Below are 15,533 nucleotides of genomic sequence, written 5' to 3'. Positions count from 1 at the left end.
TAAAAAGTACGATCCGGCTCCGGCCGAATATCAAAAAGTCCTATCTCGTGCACCCCCTAATAGTGTTATCCACAATGTACATGCGAACATTATTTGTTTGTTTGTCTAGCGTGTTTTGAAGACTATTACACCCTAGCCAAAATCTTACACAGGTCGGTTTGAAATGGCGACGGGCAGGATTCAGACCAGGGCCCATCGAGATGCCAGTCAGGAGCGGATGCCTCATCACCAGGCAGCCTTTCGTCGCCATGGTTTTATCGTCCGACCCAAAAGAAGCTCGTTAGCAATTAAAACACACTTGATTTTTAATACGTGGGTGAATTTTGTTGAAACTCACTATATCGCTATGAAAATCAAAGCAAACCAAAGCATTTGCATTAACGGATATATTTAATACTGCTAACACTGTTCAAAGTAGCTCTACACTGTCGGCATCACTGTATTATTTTCTTGTTGATGAGAAATATTGCATCGGTTTTCTTTAATCGTCTTGACTATGGTGCATGGCTGTAACAACATAAGGTGCAAGAGACCGCCTAGAACTATAAAGGCGCCGCCTACGTAGAAAGCCTTATCGAATGATCCTGTTATGTCGATAACAGCCCCTGAAACAGAGAAATGACATTAATGTATTTATCTGATCTGAAATATTTTAAATCAAGGGTGCCCAACGTTTTGGCCAGGGTGCCCAACTTTTTGGCCAGGGGTGCCCAACTTTTTGGCCAGGGGTGCCCAACTTTTTTGGCCAGGGTGGGGGAGGTGTTTATACGTCCAGGCAAAATGAAAAAAAAAAAACAACAAAAGTAATCATAATTGTCCAATGAGGTTCCTTCCGAAGACATTCTGGGTAGAAGTTTTAGGGGTTGAATATCGCAACGTCACGGACCGGATGTTGGGCATGCCATCACTGCTTTAATTCTTTCAGTACCGTAGGTGAACTCAAATAAGGAACATGAAGGAATCCTCCACCCCCCTCTGCACTGACAAGAGAGAGAAAAAGTGAGAGAGTGAGATACCTCATACTGATTTAATAAGCTTTCAGATAGATCTAGTAAGTAAGTTGTTACCCTTTCAGATCTTGATTTAATAAGCTTCCAGATAGATCTAGTAAGTAAGTTGTTACCCTTTTAGATCTTCTGGTCTATATAGGGCAGATGATGTAAACTTCATCTGTTTCTGTGGCCAACGGTTAACGAGGGTGTCATGTGGCCAACACAACGACCAAGTGCCTTTAATTTTCCTCAACTACCCATTAGAGCTGGGTGGACTCAGAGACGCCCGAAAATCCCGAAATTAGATATCCCAGTCTTCACCAGGACTCGAACCCCTGACCCCGGTTTGGAAGCCAAGCGCTTTACCGCTCAGCCACCGCGCCTCCTAGATAGATTTAAAGTACATAGCTGCTGACATTCGTGCGAGGTACACAAGTTGCAAACCCAAGCGACACCAGAGTTCGTAGTTCTACCTAACGCGATTTCAGTACGTTAGATAAAGCCCGTTTAGCAATCTCTGTAAGAATTAAGAAGAAGCTAATTTGGGGCTCTTTACCTCAAGTCCGATGGTTGAAGTTGACACCATCCTGGGTTTGGATCCCACTTCATACAGCACGATGTCGATCTCCTGATGCTTTCGCTTGGTCACGCACCACCAGTCATTCCTTCAAATTCTTATTTAGTGAACGAAGTGTCCACTACTCCCATGACGGTCTCTGTATGGAAATGTGTCTATTTTTGCAGACCTTTACTTGACTCCCTTCTCAAGGCTCTGAAAAATGTTCTTTTCAGTACGTTTTTTTCCCGGCTAAATCCAGCATTTTCATTTCGACTACGTTGTTTCTGTTGGTGTTTTGTCCTTCTCTTTTTCCAACATTCTCCCCCCTCCTGTATTCTGTTTGTCGAGCTTCTAAATAGGTTTAACCACCATAGCTCTACAATCTTAGGGAAAAAATGCGATTTAAATAAAAAAAAATAATACCTGCTACAGGCGGTCCAATAATCACCCCAGTACCTCTGAAGAAAACAGCGAACCCAAGCGCACTGGTCAGTTGGTCAACCCCAAACAAATTACAGAGGACTATTGTGAACATTGCATTATAAGCGGCTGCCAAAAAAGAAAAGATATTGCTAGTTCCAAGAGTCTTAGAAAACTATCCGTTCTATTTGACAGGAAAGAAGGAAAAACAAACCCTAACTTATTAAAAGATATGTTTGATAAGAAAAATGTAGGCCTAGTTAGTATGCATGCTATTGCTAAAAGTAAAAAAAAAAATGCATTAAAAGATGCAGTTCATAATTTTGTTGTGGAATATTCGAGTTAAAATTGTACCATAAAAAATTGGTTGGAAATGTGATAAGCTAAGCTCCCTAACTTTTGTTATTCCATATGGAACCTGTAACTCTGACACCTTTAGTGTGTAAAGTATGGATGAATTCCTAGAAATTTGCACTTCAAATTGTCGACACGATGGCCTTAGTTTCCAACACACCTCGTAGTTATTCTGTTTGGTCTTGGTGGTCATTGTCACGCTCGACTGATAAACATGTGACAGTAATCTTTTTATTTATTTATTTATTTCTTTTGACGGACCTCTAAAACGTATATCCACTTACCGAATCCAAGACCAAAAATGGCAGATACTGCAGCCATTGAGCCGGAGCTGTGGCAGAAAGAAAACCCAATGGTCATAAGTCCAGAGAGATGTATGGCCAGGACGCTCATGAGAACAAGAAAGTTATCACACTCCCAGTTAGTATACGACCAAATAGATTGGTTATACCTGTGTGGAGTTAAACAGAGCTTGTTAAAACATAATAAAACCATCTTCTTGACAACTCGGAGTTTATTTAAACACTCAAGTATAATGGTTCATTTACATAAAACCAAATGTACTACATTTTTAGATCCATTTAAAGCGATGCTATATTTTTTGTGCACAAAAATATCCGGAATGTCATGTGACCGTGTGATTGTCAAAAGAGTTGAGCCAAAGCTCTTCGAGCTCTAGGTGTGCAAACCTGCTGAAACCAACCGTTCTGTCTGGAAGAGTTCCAAGTCAATGTCTATCTAAGCCTGTTGGAACAAACCGTTCTGTCTGGAAGAGTTCCAAGTCAATGTCTATCTAAGCCTGTTGGAACAAACCGTTCTGTCTGGAAGAGTTCCAAGTCAATGTCTATCTAAGCCTGTTGGAACAAACCGTCCTGTCTGGAAGAGTTCCAAGTCAATGTCTATCTAAGCCTGTTGGAACAAACCGTTCTGTCTGGAAGAGGTCCAAGTCAATGTCTATCTAAGCCTGTTGGAACAAACCGTTCTGTCTGGAAGAGGTCCAAGTCAATGTCTATCTAAGCCTGCTGGAACAAACCGTTCTGTCTGGAAGAGGTCCAAGTCAATGTCTATGTAAGACATTGCTATTTCCGAAAACTCTCTTTCAACTCCGCACCGTGCAATTATCTTGGACACTCCCACAGGAGTTTTGTTTTGCTATTCATTTAGCCCAGTGTTTCCCAAATTTTTTTGTCTCGTAGACCCCTTGCCATGTTTTCTGGTATTTGGTAGACTCCCTGATTAGCTTTAATTGTAAATTAGTAAATTCAACTTTTTAAACAAATATCTAACTGTAGTGAGTCGACGAGTGAAAAAGTAATTTAAAGCTACATTTAAAGTTATAGAGATCTATCCTTTTTATTGATAAAATTCAAATTTAATCCAAGTAAAATAACAATTAATATATATTAATGGAATCACCAAATACACAGGAAATATTTTTTTTTGCTGGTTCATCATCCATTGCTATGGATATTAAGATGCATAACAGGAATGTGTTGTTCAATGAAGTAGTATTTCAAATATTAAATGTTAATTAATAAATTTGGCTTAAGCAGGGCCGGTCCTAACGATTGCGGGGCCCTATGCGAAACGGATTGCGCGGGGCCCAGTCTGGTAGGGATAAGGATGATAAATTAAAATTGCATTTTATTCATTCTTTACTAAGTACAATACCTCGATCAAAGTTAACTTTACGAGCCTTGTAAAAATATTTAAATCCCCTCCTCTTAAAAATTACCAAAATCAACGCTAACAATGTTTCTAACTATATAATTAAGGTAGTTATGCATAACAAAAAAAAAATTATAGTCAATTTTAGGAAAGATAAGCCAGCTCATATTTAGCAATTTCCTTAATATTATCTCTATTATTTCCCTTTGTATATTGATAGTTTTGATTTATAGATTTTGAATGTTCCTTTAGACTTGAAGATTCTTACACCGGATTCTTAGCCCAAGCTCAATCGAAGGACGGATGGGGAATGCGATGGTCAGGGTTCGAACCTTGATCATCAAGACAGCAGTCGAGATATGAGAATTACACTTTCTAACAATATGCCTTTTTCAATCTGATTCCATTTTTTTTTAAGGATCACAAATCATAGTCGACTGATCAAGTCTTATAAAGTGAGTGTGTCAATGTTTCAAGCAACGATACAAAGATTATAGCAGTCAGCACAGACATTATACATACAACACTAAGGGGGAAAATTAGGCAATAGTATAATAGGCCCGACCTGCCCATGCCTATTGTTCGTTCGGGTTTTCAACGCTAAGATCGGGCTCCAAAGCCATCGTTGAGTTCATAGGAAATGAGATTATGCTCATCTTCAAACACCAATGAGGAGCTGCGCAATAAAACAATATACTTGGAAATTTTGGATAATATAATGCAATATGAGTATCGTTACCTTTACCTATTCCTTAGTAAGTTTGACCGTTGGGGCACCTTGCAAGATTTGTCGACCGTCTTTCTCCATTCCTCTCTGTCTTTTGCCTTTCACTGGCAGGCGCGTCCATTCTTTTATGTTGTCTTCCCATCGTTTTCTCTGTCTGCCTCTTCTTCTTTTTCCTGGTACTGTTCCCTGAAGGAAGGTCTTTCCGAGCCCCGAAGACCTTGTTGTAGGGCCATAGATTTTTAGATTGCGTATTTTTACGATAGTTAGCAGGTCATCATGGGGTCCAATAGCTGTATTATTATTATAATTAATATTGTAATATTATATTATTAATTTATATTACAAATATAAACTACAATAAATCTAGAATATTACGTTAATAAAGAAAAACTTACGGATAATAAAGATGGTTATAATTACTCATAACTTTATAGTTAAATATAAAAACGTACCTACACGCTAACAGAAACGAAGAACCAATTTTCAAATAGATTTACTTCTATGTATATTTCTTACCAACCTGCAATCCTTTTTTCCGACCTTTGTTGAACCAATAAGTTATGCAATCAGCTACAAGAGTTCTGACTTGTGAAGCCGATGGCTGCCTGGCCGTGCACTTTATGCTGTGGGCTATAGAATTATCTTCAATTCTGAAGTAACGTTCAAATTAGTATACCCCCCCCCCCTCCAAAACAAAAGCATGAAAAGCATTTTTAATATATATATATATATATATATATATATATATATATATATATATATATATATATATATATATATATAATACCCCAATTATTATGCTTCAAATAGATTAAAATAATATAGAATAGAAACAAGGTTACAAAGATAGTTTGTTTTGAAACACAAACTCAAAATCGGCCCCCCCGAAGTGGTCCATCCAGGCAGGTAAAAAGCCCGGTATCAATATTATCAGAACGAATATCAGAATAAAATTATGTCAAAGACTAATGACAGAGAAGAATGGAGAAAGAAGGTTGACAGATCTTGTGTGGTGCCCCAGCGGTCAAGCAGACCAAATGATAGGTGAAAGTGAATGTGAAGTTAAATGCGAACCTGGCCTAACTGATGTCTTATAATGAATATCTAATTGATCTAATTCTTTTGTAAAGGATCAATCTCTTATTCAAATCCTCAAAAACAGAAACAAACATTTCCGTAAAAAAAAAATTCCTTTAGTTAAGTGTACTATGGCCATATTACAGCACTGCAGTTCACGAGATAATATGAAAAACTACTTATTAATTGTTGTTTTAAATAAAAAAAAAAACTTATATGCATACTAAATAGATTTTGTTCTCTTAAAAAAAAGTAAACATTATTTTTGGGTAAATGTAGTGGGTAGTAGGACAGAACTTACATAACGTAGCAATTCAAATGTAACAAAAAATATGTTTTAACCAAAAGCCGAAAACCATTTGATAAATGTGTTGTAGATATAATGGTGCGTATATTTATATCAAACTAAAGAGCCTCCCATGTTTGTTACTATTGATAGTGAATAGTTGTAAAAGTGGTATATTTTTATGAAAAAAACTGCTTGCATAAGTGATTTAAAAAAATAATTTTTCGCTTTTAGAAAAGAAAGAAAAGTAGCTGTTGCATCAGAACTTTGAATGGACTAAAATATTATGATGTCCGATTTTCACTATCTTTTCTAGTTTACGAGATCTAAACCGGACGGACGGACCTTGGTCTAGACCTAGTCTAGATTCTAGATCTAGATATCTAGACTACATCTAGAACTAGTCTCGATATCTAGACTACATCTAGAACTAACATAAACATCTAGATCTAGTCTAGCACTAAAGTCTATACATATTTTATGCTCTAGATCTAGTCTAGACCTATAAAGTAGGCTAGATAGAGCGATTATGATCAGTATTAGTAGGTCTACTACTACTAGTGGGAAATATTGCAATATGCTGTTCGCATGGGATAGCGGTTAATTTAAACGATGAAAGCAAAACTATGGCTTAAATATTCCTGGCCCAATGGTCCATTGGTGACTTCGATTGGGGCCGCCTCTGAGTTTGTGTGATAACACAAACTCTTTTTGTAATCTTGTTCCTTAAACGCATTCCGAGTGGTTAACACATTAGTGAAAAATGTCATATAAAAAAAGCTCATATAATATTTGTCATACTAAATCATTGTAATGAAATCAAACAGAAATAATTTAATTACCTTTTCAGAGTATATACGTTGAATGTTTTTGCAGAAACATCAGTTCGGTAACACGTCGAAAATTGCGAAATAAACATAATGCATTCGCTGGTTGTTGTATATTTCGCACAAATGACGTAATCGTGAACTTTTAAACAAACATGTTTTCTCACTCATAGCAAGCACAGCGATAGCGGAGAGTATGTAATCAGTTCGAAATGACCAGAATTGAACTTACAAGCTGCTGGGCTATTGCAATGATTCTCCTCAAAAGTCAGGACGGCATTGACTAGTCTGGAATGTTAGGGCCATAGAGCCTCGTCATAACTCAGCCATTATCACACATTGGACGTTTCAGAAAACAATAATACTTGTTAGATGGTTACAGGTTAATTCTAGTACAAGCAAGGCACGCTCAGTTTACATACAGTTTACAATTCACTTGTAATTTACAGGCAATTTACAAGCTATTCCCATTCTATTTACTTGCCTTTTTACTTTACAGTCAATTTACATGCTATTTCCATTCTATTAACTTGTCTATTTGCATTTACTGTACAATCGATTCACATCATTCAATTCACATTTGAATTTGTATTCATTCACGTATTCTATTCCCATTCATTTAACTTTTTATTCACAGTTAGTTTGTAGACAATTAAAACTTGAACTACATTCAAATTGGATTTAATTTAAGCTCTACTGCTTTGTAATTTACAGTCAAATCATCTACGATTCACATGCTAGTATAGATAGATTTCACATTCTTAATCCACGCAAACTTTGTACTATATCTGTTTTACATACAGAAACTCATTACTACAATCTCACTAAACAAGGAGAATATTCTGCCTTGCACTAAAGGAGAAGGCTATTCTAGGTCGCTCAAAACAATCAGGCTATTCTAGGTTGTACTAAATGAGCAGGCTATTCTAGCACGCACTAAACAAGCAGGCTATTCTAGCACGCACTCAACAATCAAACTTTTCTTGCTCGCACTCAACAAGCAGGCTATTCTAGCACGCACTAAACATGCAGGCTATTCTAGCATGCACTAAACATGCAGGCTATTCTAGCACGCACTCAACACGCAGGCTATTCTAGCACGCACTCAACACGCAGGCTATTCTAGCACGCACTCAACACGCAGGCTATTCTAGCACGCACTCAACACGCAGGCTATTCTAGCACACACTCAACACGCAGGCTATTCTAGCACGTACTCAACACGCAGGCTATTCTAGCACACACTCAACAAGCAGGGTATTCTTGCTCGCACTCAACATCAGGCTATTCTAGCACATACTCAACACGCAGGCTATTCTAGCACGCACTCAACACGAAGGCTATTCTAGCACGCACTCAACACGCAGGCTATTCTAGCACGCACTCAACACGCAGGCTATTCTAGCACGCACTCAACACGCAGGCTATTCTAGCACGCACTCATTAAGCAGGGTATTCTTGCTCACATTAAACAGTCGATTCCAGATGGCACACTAAAACAAAGTCTCTCACATTTATATCCTCTCATGCATGCCTTTCTGGCACCTATTTTCAACCATAATTTGTCACATGAAATGATTATAAGTTAATAATAAAAAATACAAATGAAATGATGAAATGCATGATGAATATACATAAATAAATGTAATGTTTAGTTTTTATTGTGTTTAAAAAATTGAAATCAAAACTTTGTTTAAAATAATCTAAAATTCTTTTATCCGATATGTTATTCTATTACTTTTAAACAAGTCAATCTACTACTTGCTTTATATCACATTTTAGAGCGCCAGTTTCCGACCTTTACACGTGAAGCGGCCATCAGACGAAAAAATAAAATGTTTATTCCCGCTCTTTACACAAGCCAGCTGGATGTCTTGGAGCGCCTTAACAGCGCCTATTGTTTCTTGCATTCTAAGCTGCAAAAATGCATTCACCTGGCACCAACAGCGTAAACTTTTTTCATAGTAAAAGAATGCGTTAATTTTGTAGTGTCACAAATATTCTACGACAGAATGATACTTCGTTTTTCATGAGAAATGTTACAGTTCTAATGTTACAGGTTCTTTCTACTAACTCGCGATAACGAAATACAAGGGAGATTAACATAAAAAGACGTATCTTCAACATTTTATTGTCAAGCAGTAGTAACCGTATCTTTTTATAGGATCAATATTTCCCTATGCATTTAAATTTATGCTACCTTTGGTTGATTGTTTCTTTTAACTCTTTCTCTCCGTAATTATTTACCACGTTCTGTTGGAATCAACGTTGGTATCGTCAGTTGGGAGAGAAAGAGTTAAAATAAATACCGTCTTCTTGCTCGCCTCGTCAGAAACGCGACCCAGAGGTTTACAAACGCTACTTATAGAGTGATTGCTGAAGGATACAGCGCACACATTTTTATACATACGTGTGGTACAAAGAGGAGGTTGAAAACCATTTTTACACCCTTCGTGGCATTCCCCTGTTTCAACGTGGCAAAGATTCTCATGCAAACAATGTTGACTGCAATTCGACTCGCAGTTACGTCCCCAAGATCCTATATGGCATGCTGAAAGAATTGAAAGAAAACTGTAAATATCCTAATCGGCAAACTGTAAAAAACAACAACAAACAACAAACAAATATAAATAGAGATTGAATTAATACAATTGGCATGTCTACCAGGAAATTCTTTTCTGAACCTCTTGATTATCGCTAAACAAAAGAAAATGGCTCAAGCTTCTCCAATCGTACCACTAACACTTCACAACCTCCCTCACAGTAAACGATGATTAGACCACTTTAAAAATAAGGTAGGACTTAAACCCTCTAGACCAGTGGTTCTCAACCTTTTATGCTCAGCGAACCCTTTTTACAATTCCCGACTCTGCCGCAACCCCCCCCCCCCACACACACACAGCAATAGAAGAAAAGACAATAACAATTCATATTTTCGATGGTTTTTGGCGACCCCTGGTAAATCGTCAATCGACGCCCAAGATGGTCGAGACCCACAGGTTGAGAACTCCTGCTCTAGACCTTACGATCTATATGGCAGATTTCGTTAACGAGGGTGTCATGTGACCACCACAACGACCAAGTACCTTTACTTTCCCCCAACTAATGTCAGGTACCCATTAGAGCTGGGTGCACTGAAAGGAAGGGGGGCAAACTAAGAATATTGATATTCAAACTCCTAGTCTACACTGGGATTCAAAGCCAATAATCTTCGGTTAGGAAACCGAATGCTTTACCAGCACGCCTACAAGATGACTCTTTAAAAAATATATGAGTGGCAGTGTGGACAAGCTACATATTCTTCCACTGAGGAGGGTATCTATCTTTGAAGGCGGTTGCCCGTATAATAATAATTATTTATGGTGAGCTTTTAGAGGACAATATGATTACAGACGTGTTGCAAAAAAAAGGACAGTCGACAAACTCTTACGGTAGCAACACACGTCGAAAAGAAGACTTGAATCAACTCGAGGCGACAATATTTTAGACATCTGTAGATCTAACAACAAGTACAGTTACAATTCATAATATAAAGCTGAAAGTAAGGCGTATGTTTGTATGTATGTATTGCGCGAATCCTCCTCACTTAAATCAAAATTCCAGCGCAAGTCACTAGTCATCCCCCCCCCCCCCAAAAAAAAAAAAACAACAAAAAAAAAACAACAACCTATGCAAATCCTTAAGCCCCCGTGGATGACAAAAGTGGTCATTATCAAACCACGATGGACTAACTATACATGTATGTATGTATGTATATATGCCCCGCATGGAAATCAAAACCGTTTGACCAATCTTAATAAAACTTAACATAGATGTTCCTTGGGTAATAACTGCAACCATAACATAAATTCGTTCGCTATAGCTGCGAAATGTGACTTTAGCCGCGTTGACATACATTTTAATAGGTCGATTATATATATTTTAATAGCTCCATTCATACTATTTTCACATTCACATTCGCCAATTGTTTCTAGATTTAATAAACTATATCAGTGATCATATCAGTGATACGTAAATTAAGGCCCTCGGGCCCCAGGTAATACAAAATATTGTTTTTAATGGTTTTGTAACACTATGTGTATATTTCCGCAAGTAACAGAACCAGAGAAGAGAAGACGCAGATAGAGGAAGGGATACTATGAGAGTAAGAAAAAATGGTAGGGCCTGTCTTTTATTTTGGCAAGAGACGGAGAAGAATGGATACAAATGGTTGTCAGTTCACATGTGTTGCCCCAACCTTCCAACTAACAAAGACACTAAATGATCGGTGAAGGGTGACATTGTTTACAAGAGCAAAAGCCAGCATACTTAAATTACAATCGATTCCTTCATGTCCAGGTAGGCAGCCAAGACATGCACCAGAGTCTCTGTCACATTGTTGATCTATACAGCTATCAGGACACTTTAGAGAACAGTTCCTGCCATACGATCCATCGTTGCATTTCTGGCAAGCTCCATGCGACTTGTTGCACTGTCGATCTGTGCAATTGGTGGGGCATATTTGTAAACAGTTTATCCCATATGTACCATCAGTACAGTCTGCAAAAGAGATTACTGGAAGTGATAATTGTACTAGCTTAACCCACCAACTAGAAGCGTTGATTTATTTTTGACGGAATCTTCCTCCTATTCTACAGAGCTTATATCAGCTCACTCCGTCCGTCTGTCTGTCTGACAGTGTGTCACACATTTTGTACACATTATTTCTATCATTTCCCTTTCTCGGATCAAGTTCAAACTTTGCTCAAATACTCAATTGTATTATTATTATTTTTTTACTTTTAATGAAACGGCTCGCCTTTTAAACCTTTGTACACACAGCACTATAAGTCAGCATTTTCCCTTTTAAACCTTTGTACACACAGCACTATAAGTCAACATTTTCCCTTTTAAACCTTTGTACACACAGCACTATAAGTCAGCATTTTCCCTTTTAAACCTTTGTACACACAGCACTATAAGTCAACATTTTCCCTTTTAAACCTTTGTACACACAGCACTATAAGTCAACATTTTCCCTTTTAAACCAAAAACAAAAAAGATGTCAAATAGCCGTTGAGCACTAAAGGGGAAGGTAAAATAGTATTTAAAAACTTTTTGATCTTTTAGAATATAAAAATAGCAGATAGACGCACAAACAGACAAACTGCATAAAAGCAATGCCAGCTTTTGATTCAAGAGCGCTAAAACTACTAATATATATATATATATATATATATATATATATATATATAATAAAGGTGCCGGTACCGTCACAAAAAAATCACTGTATATAGATAGATAGATAAATATTTAGACAAACTAAATAACATAAAGATATAAATAACATAAAGGTATATATATATATTTAATAAAGGTGCCGGTACCGTCACAAAAAAAAACAACAACACAACACTGTATATATGTATATATATCATTATGTTATTTAGTTTATATAAAGGAAAACCTTTATCGACCACCGGCGGGGACGATGGTTATGCTTGTCTTGGATGTGTCAAGGTATGTAGGTCACAGCTGGGGCTGCGTAGCCATGGAGAAATTCTGCATTCCTCATTAATCTTCGGACTCAAAGACAAGCCTTATTATTATATAAAGAAACAAGTAAACACTAGATAAAATGCTGAAGAACTCATGCTATGTATGTTTTTGGAGAACATTACCATTCTGACATCTTGGTGGGTCAGAGTGACCAATACAATCTGTACACAATCCATCATCTAGTCTGCAGCCAGAAGTGCAGGAACTGTTACAGTCGTTTTCACAATCCATGCCCCATTTTCTTTCTGCACAGTCTGTTATTTTAAAAGTATGTAAAATTTAAAAACCATAATGTAAGAAGAAAGTATGATCATTTATATTTTAAAAAAGTCTAATATAATAGCACTAGCACCTCGAATGTTCTCACTATTTCATCAGAATTTGGGAGGCAGATGATGTTAAGGTCATCTGTTGCTTTGTCCAACGGTTAACGAGCAGGAGGTCATGTTGTCAACACAACGTCCAGCCGCTTTTGCTTTCCCCAGCTAAAGTTGGGTACCCATTAGAATTGGGTGGTCTCAGGTACTTCCTAAAACCCGAGATTCAAATTCCCTGTCTTACCTGGATTCGAACCTAGGACCTCAGATTCGGAAGCCTATCGCTGAAGTACTCGGCCACAGCGCCCCCTGTAAATATTATATCACTGCTTAAATCAATTCCTTTTTTTTTAATGTGGTGGGCAGCAGTAAGGTTCAGTTTAGCGTCGTTGGTATTATTTAGTTTGTGAAGGGGATATCTAACTCCTATTAATTAGTGACGCCAAATTATTTTCGTCATATGCGTCACTGTCCTCCAATAGCGACAAAATTCGTTGGCTATGACTCTCTGCTGCTTTAAATACATTATGGGTGGGGGTTACGATAGCGGGATATGCCCCGCAGGCAGTAGTCACTTTCCGTACTATAATCTATGCCTCCGCCATTTAAAAAAAAAAAAAAAAGGCTGCTTAAATAAATACACAGAATGAAAGTATAAAAAAAGGTGGAAAATGTACCTGCATAAATTTCTACTTTGTATATCTCTAGAAGGAAATCATGAGTTTTTGGTTGTACTTCAAGAATCGTTTGGGTGAATCCAACATTAAGTTGAACAGAAATACTTTCCAAAAGCTGTGTACTGTTACACGATCTGCTTGAGTCATTTCTGTCAAGTTCACACCATTTCAATTCTAAATGATACATTAAACCTAAAAAGAAATCAGTTATATATATTTATTTTATTTAACCAAATTTAAACCCAATAGTCACCTCAATCTTACAAGTCTTTATGCAAATTGTTTGCTTTAATTATGTAGTATATTTTTATTTTTTTTTGATATGCACAATTGTAAAGCAAACTTTCATTAGGGATAATAAATGTTATTATTATTATTATTGTTATTATTATTAATCTCAAATGATGTTCTCTACAGTGGTAAATAGTTTTGAATAGAAGTACTAATGGAGACAAAAGAAACAGTTAGCGAATTCAAATTAAAAAAAAAAAAAAAAATTTCCTTTCAGAAATCAAAAGTAGCCGTTACACCTGTGCCATAGCTAGAGTGGGAGAAGGGGTGTCAACATTTGAAAATTTCCACGGGGCCCCCACTTGAGGGGGGGGGGGCGCTCCATATGAGTATCTGAAAATTGTTTATACGTTAAATATTACGCCCTTATCTCATGTCATGATGTTGAATGTCAAAATGCAAGAGCCCCCTAAAGAAGACAATCCCCGCTCCCGCAAATCCCTACGTTACTGCGTTACACCAGAGCAAAATATCACGAGATAGAATTTTCTAGTCTTAGATTTAAACGTCAGAGACCACAAGAAACGAATAACGACTATGCAACATTTAAAAAAATAGCTTTTATATGGCGCCAATGTCATGCTTATAGCAGGCTCAAAACGCTAGGATCCAATCTCATTTGTTTAGGATAACAGTGCGGAGTGGGTTTATTTGCGAGAAGGTTTTTGGGGGCACAACTCTGCTCGAGTCAGGTGTCAAACCTGACGAGTGCCGTTGATAGGTTGAAAGCTAGACTCAAGCGTTCTTTGCCTCTTTGTCACTGATCCCAAACATCGGTGTGAGTTTAAAATGGTGAAATAGAAATTGAATTTGACGATTTTGTGCTGATACAAATAATGAATAAACATGCAATAGAAATACTAGGGTACAAAATCTATTAAGTTCAATGAAGATGATCTCGTAAGATCTGCTTTCACAAGGAATCGAACCACTGACCTTCGAATCAGCCAACCGTCTAACCGAGAAGCGATGCCAGGAAACAACTGACTTAACTCCCCCTTCCCCCAGGGTCACATTAAACATAATTTTTCCATTCTCTTTCCTAAACACTTTTACATTTCAGGGTTACAACAATGCTAAAAATGTGTTTATTTATTTAGTAAGAAGAACACTGAGAAATTCAATTCTATTTGCTCTAGACACATTGGTGGAGCTATTACAGAACAAAATGTAAATGCCATGCTACAATAAACGACTTTATTATCAAACACATCTGCAGAATGGAAGACCCCCCCCCCCGCATCCCTAAACGACTTCTGCATGGCCAATTAAGGGAAGGAAAGCGCTCACAAGATGGACAAAGAAAACCCTTCAGGGACACCCTCACAGCTTCTCTGAAAGCGTTCAGCATTGCCCAGTCACCTTGGAGACAAAAGCACATGACAGAGCATCATGGCGTCCCTCTGTGAAAAGTGGCCACAAATTGCAGAGGACAAGAGAACAGCGCTGGCAGAAGAAAAGCATCAGAGAAAAACGTCAAGTCCAATGATACTAGCTCCAGTTGGAATAACCTGCCCAGTGTGCAGCCGAACATTCCGTCTAATATAGGCCTCACCAGCCACATGAGGAGGCATAAAACCCCCGTGCAAAGCCCTTAGCCCCCTTTATGAAAAAAAAGTGGTCATCATCGAACCACGATGGACGAACTATACATATATTATCAAACTACATAATAGTCTAGGTGTAAACATTAAAGAACTCCTTCTTGGAATGAAGTAGAGCAATGCCTAAATACGTAGCACGTTTGTTACAGGATCCTATTTAATCCTTGTCAAACAACGAAACTAATAAAATAGAAAA

The 15,533-nt window shown here is 37.6% G+C and overlaps 1 protein-coding gene across 1 annotated transcript in view; it reads right to left on the bottom strand.

Moving 5' to 3' along the window:
• Positions 1-358: 358 nt before the first annotated feature.
• LOC129926217 (putative uncharacterized protein DDB_G0282133) overlaps positions 359-15,533 on the bottom strand; it is a gene marked incomplete at its 5' end in the record, with an annotated part of 19,621 nt that continues 4,446 nt past the window's right edge. Inside the window, 8 exons of the mRNA XM_056028756.1 lie at positions 359-605; positions 1,975-2,100; positions 2,610-2,776; positions 4,733-5,010; positions 5,241-9,461; positions 11,219-11,449; positions 12,571-12,702; positions 13,443-13,634. Coding sequence (XP_055884731.1) covers positions 9,154-9,461; positions 11,219-11,449; positions 12,571-12,702; positions 13,443-13,634 — 863 coding nt within the window. The remainder of the gene's footprint in view (positions 606-1,974; positions 2,101-2,609; positions 2,777-4,732; positions 5,011-5,240; positions 9,462-11,218; positions 11,450-12,570; positions 12,703-13,442; positions 13,635-15,533) is intronic.

This window comes from Biomphalaria glabrata, chromosome 5, assembly GCF_947242115.1.
Source record: "Biomphalaria glabrata chromosome 5, xgBioGlab47.1, whole genome shotgun sequence".
Classification (NCBI taxonomy): domain Eukaryota; kingdom Metazoa; phylum Mollusca; class Gastropoda; family Planorbidae; genus Biomphalaria; species Biomphalaria glabrata.
This window is presented reverse-complemented; position numbering and strand designations above follow the sequence as displayed.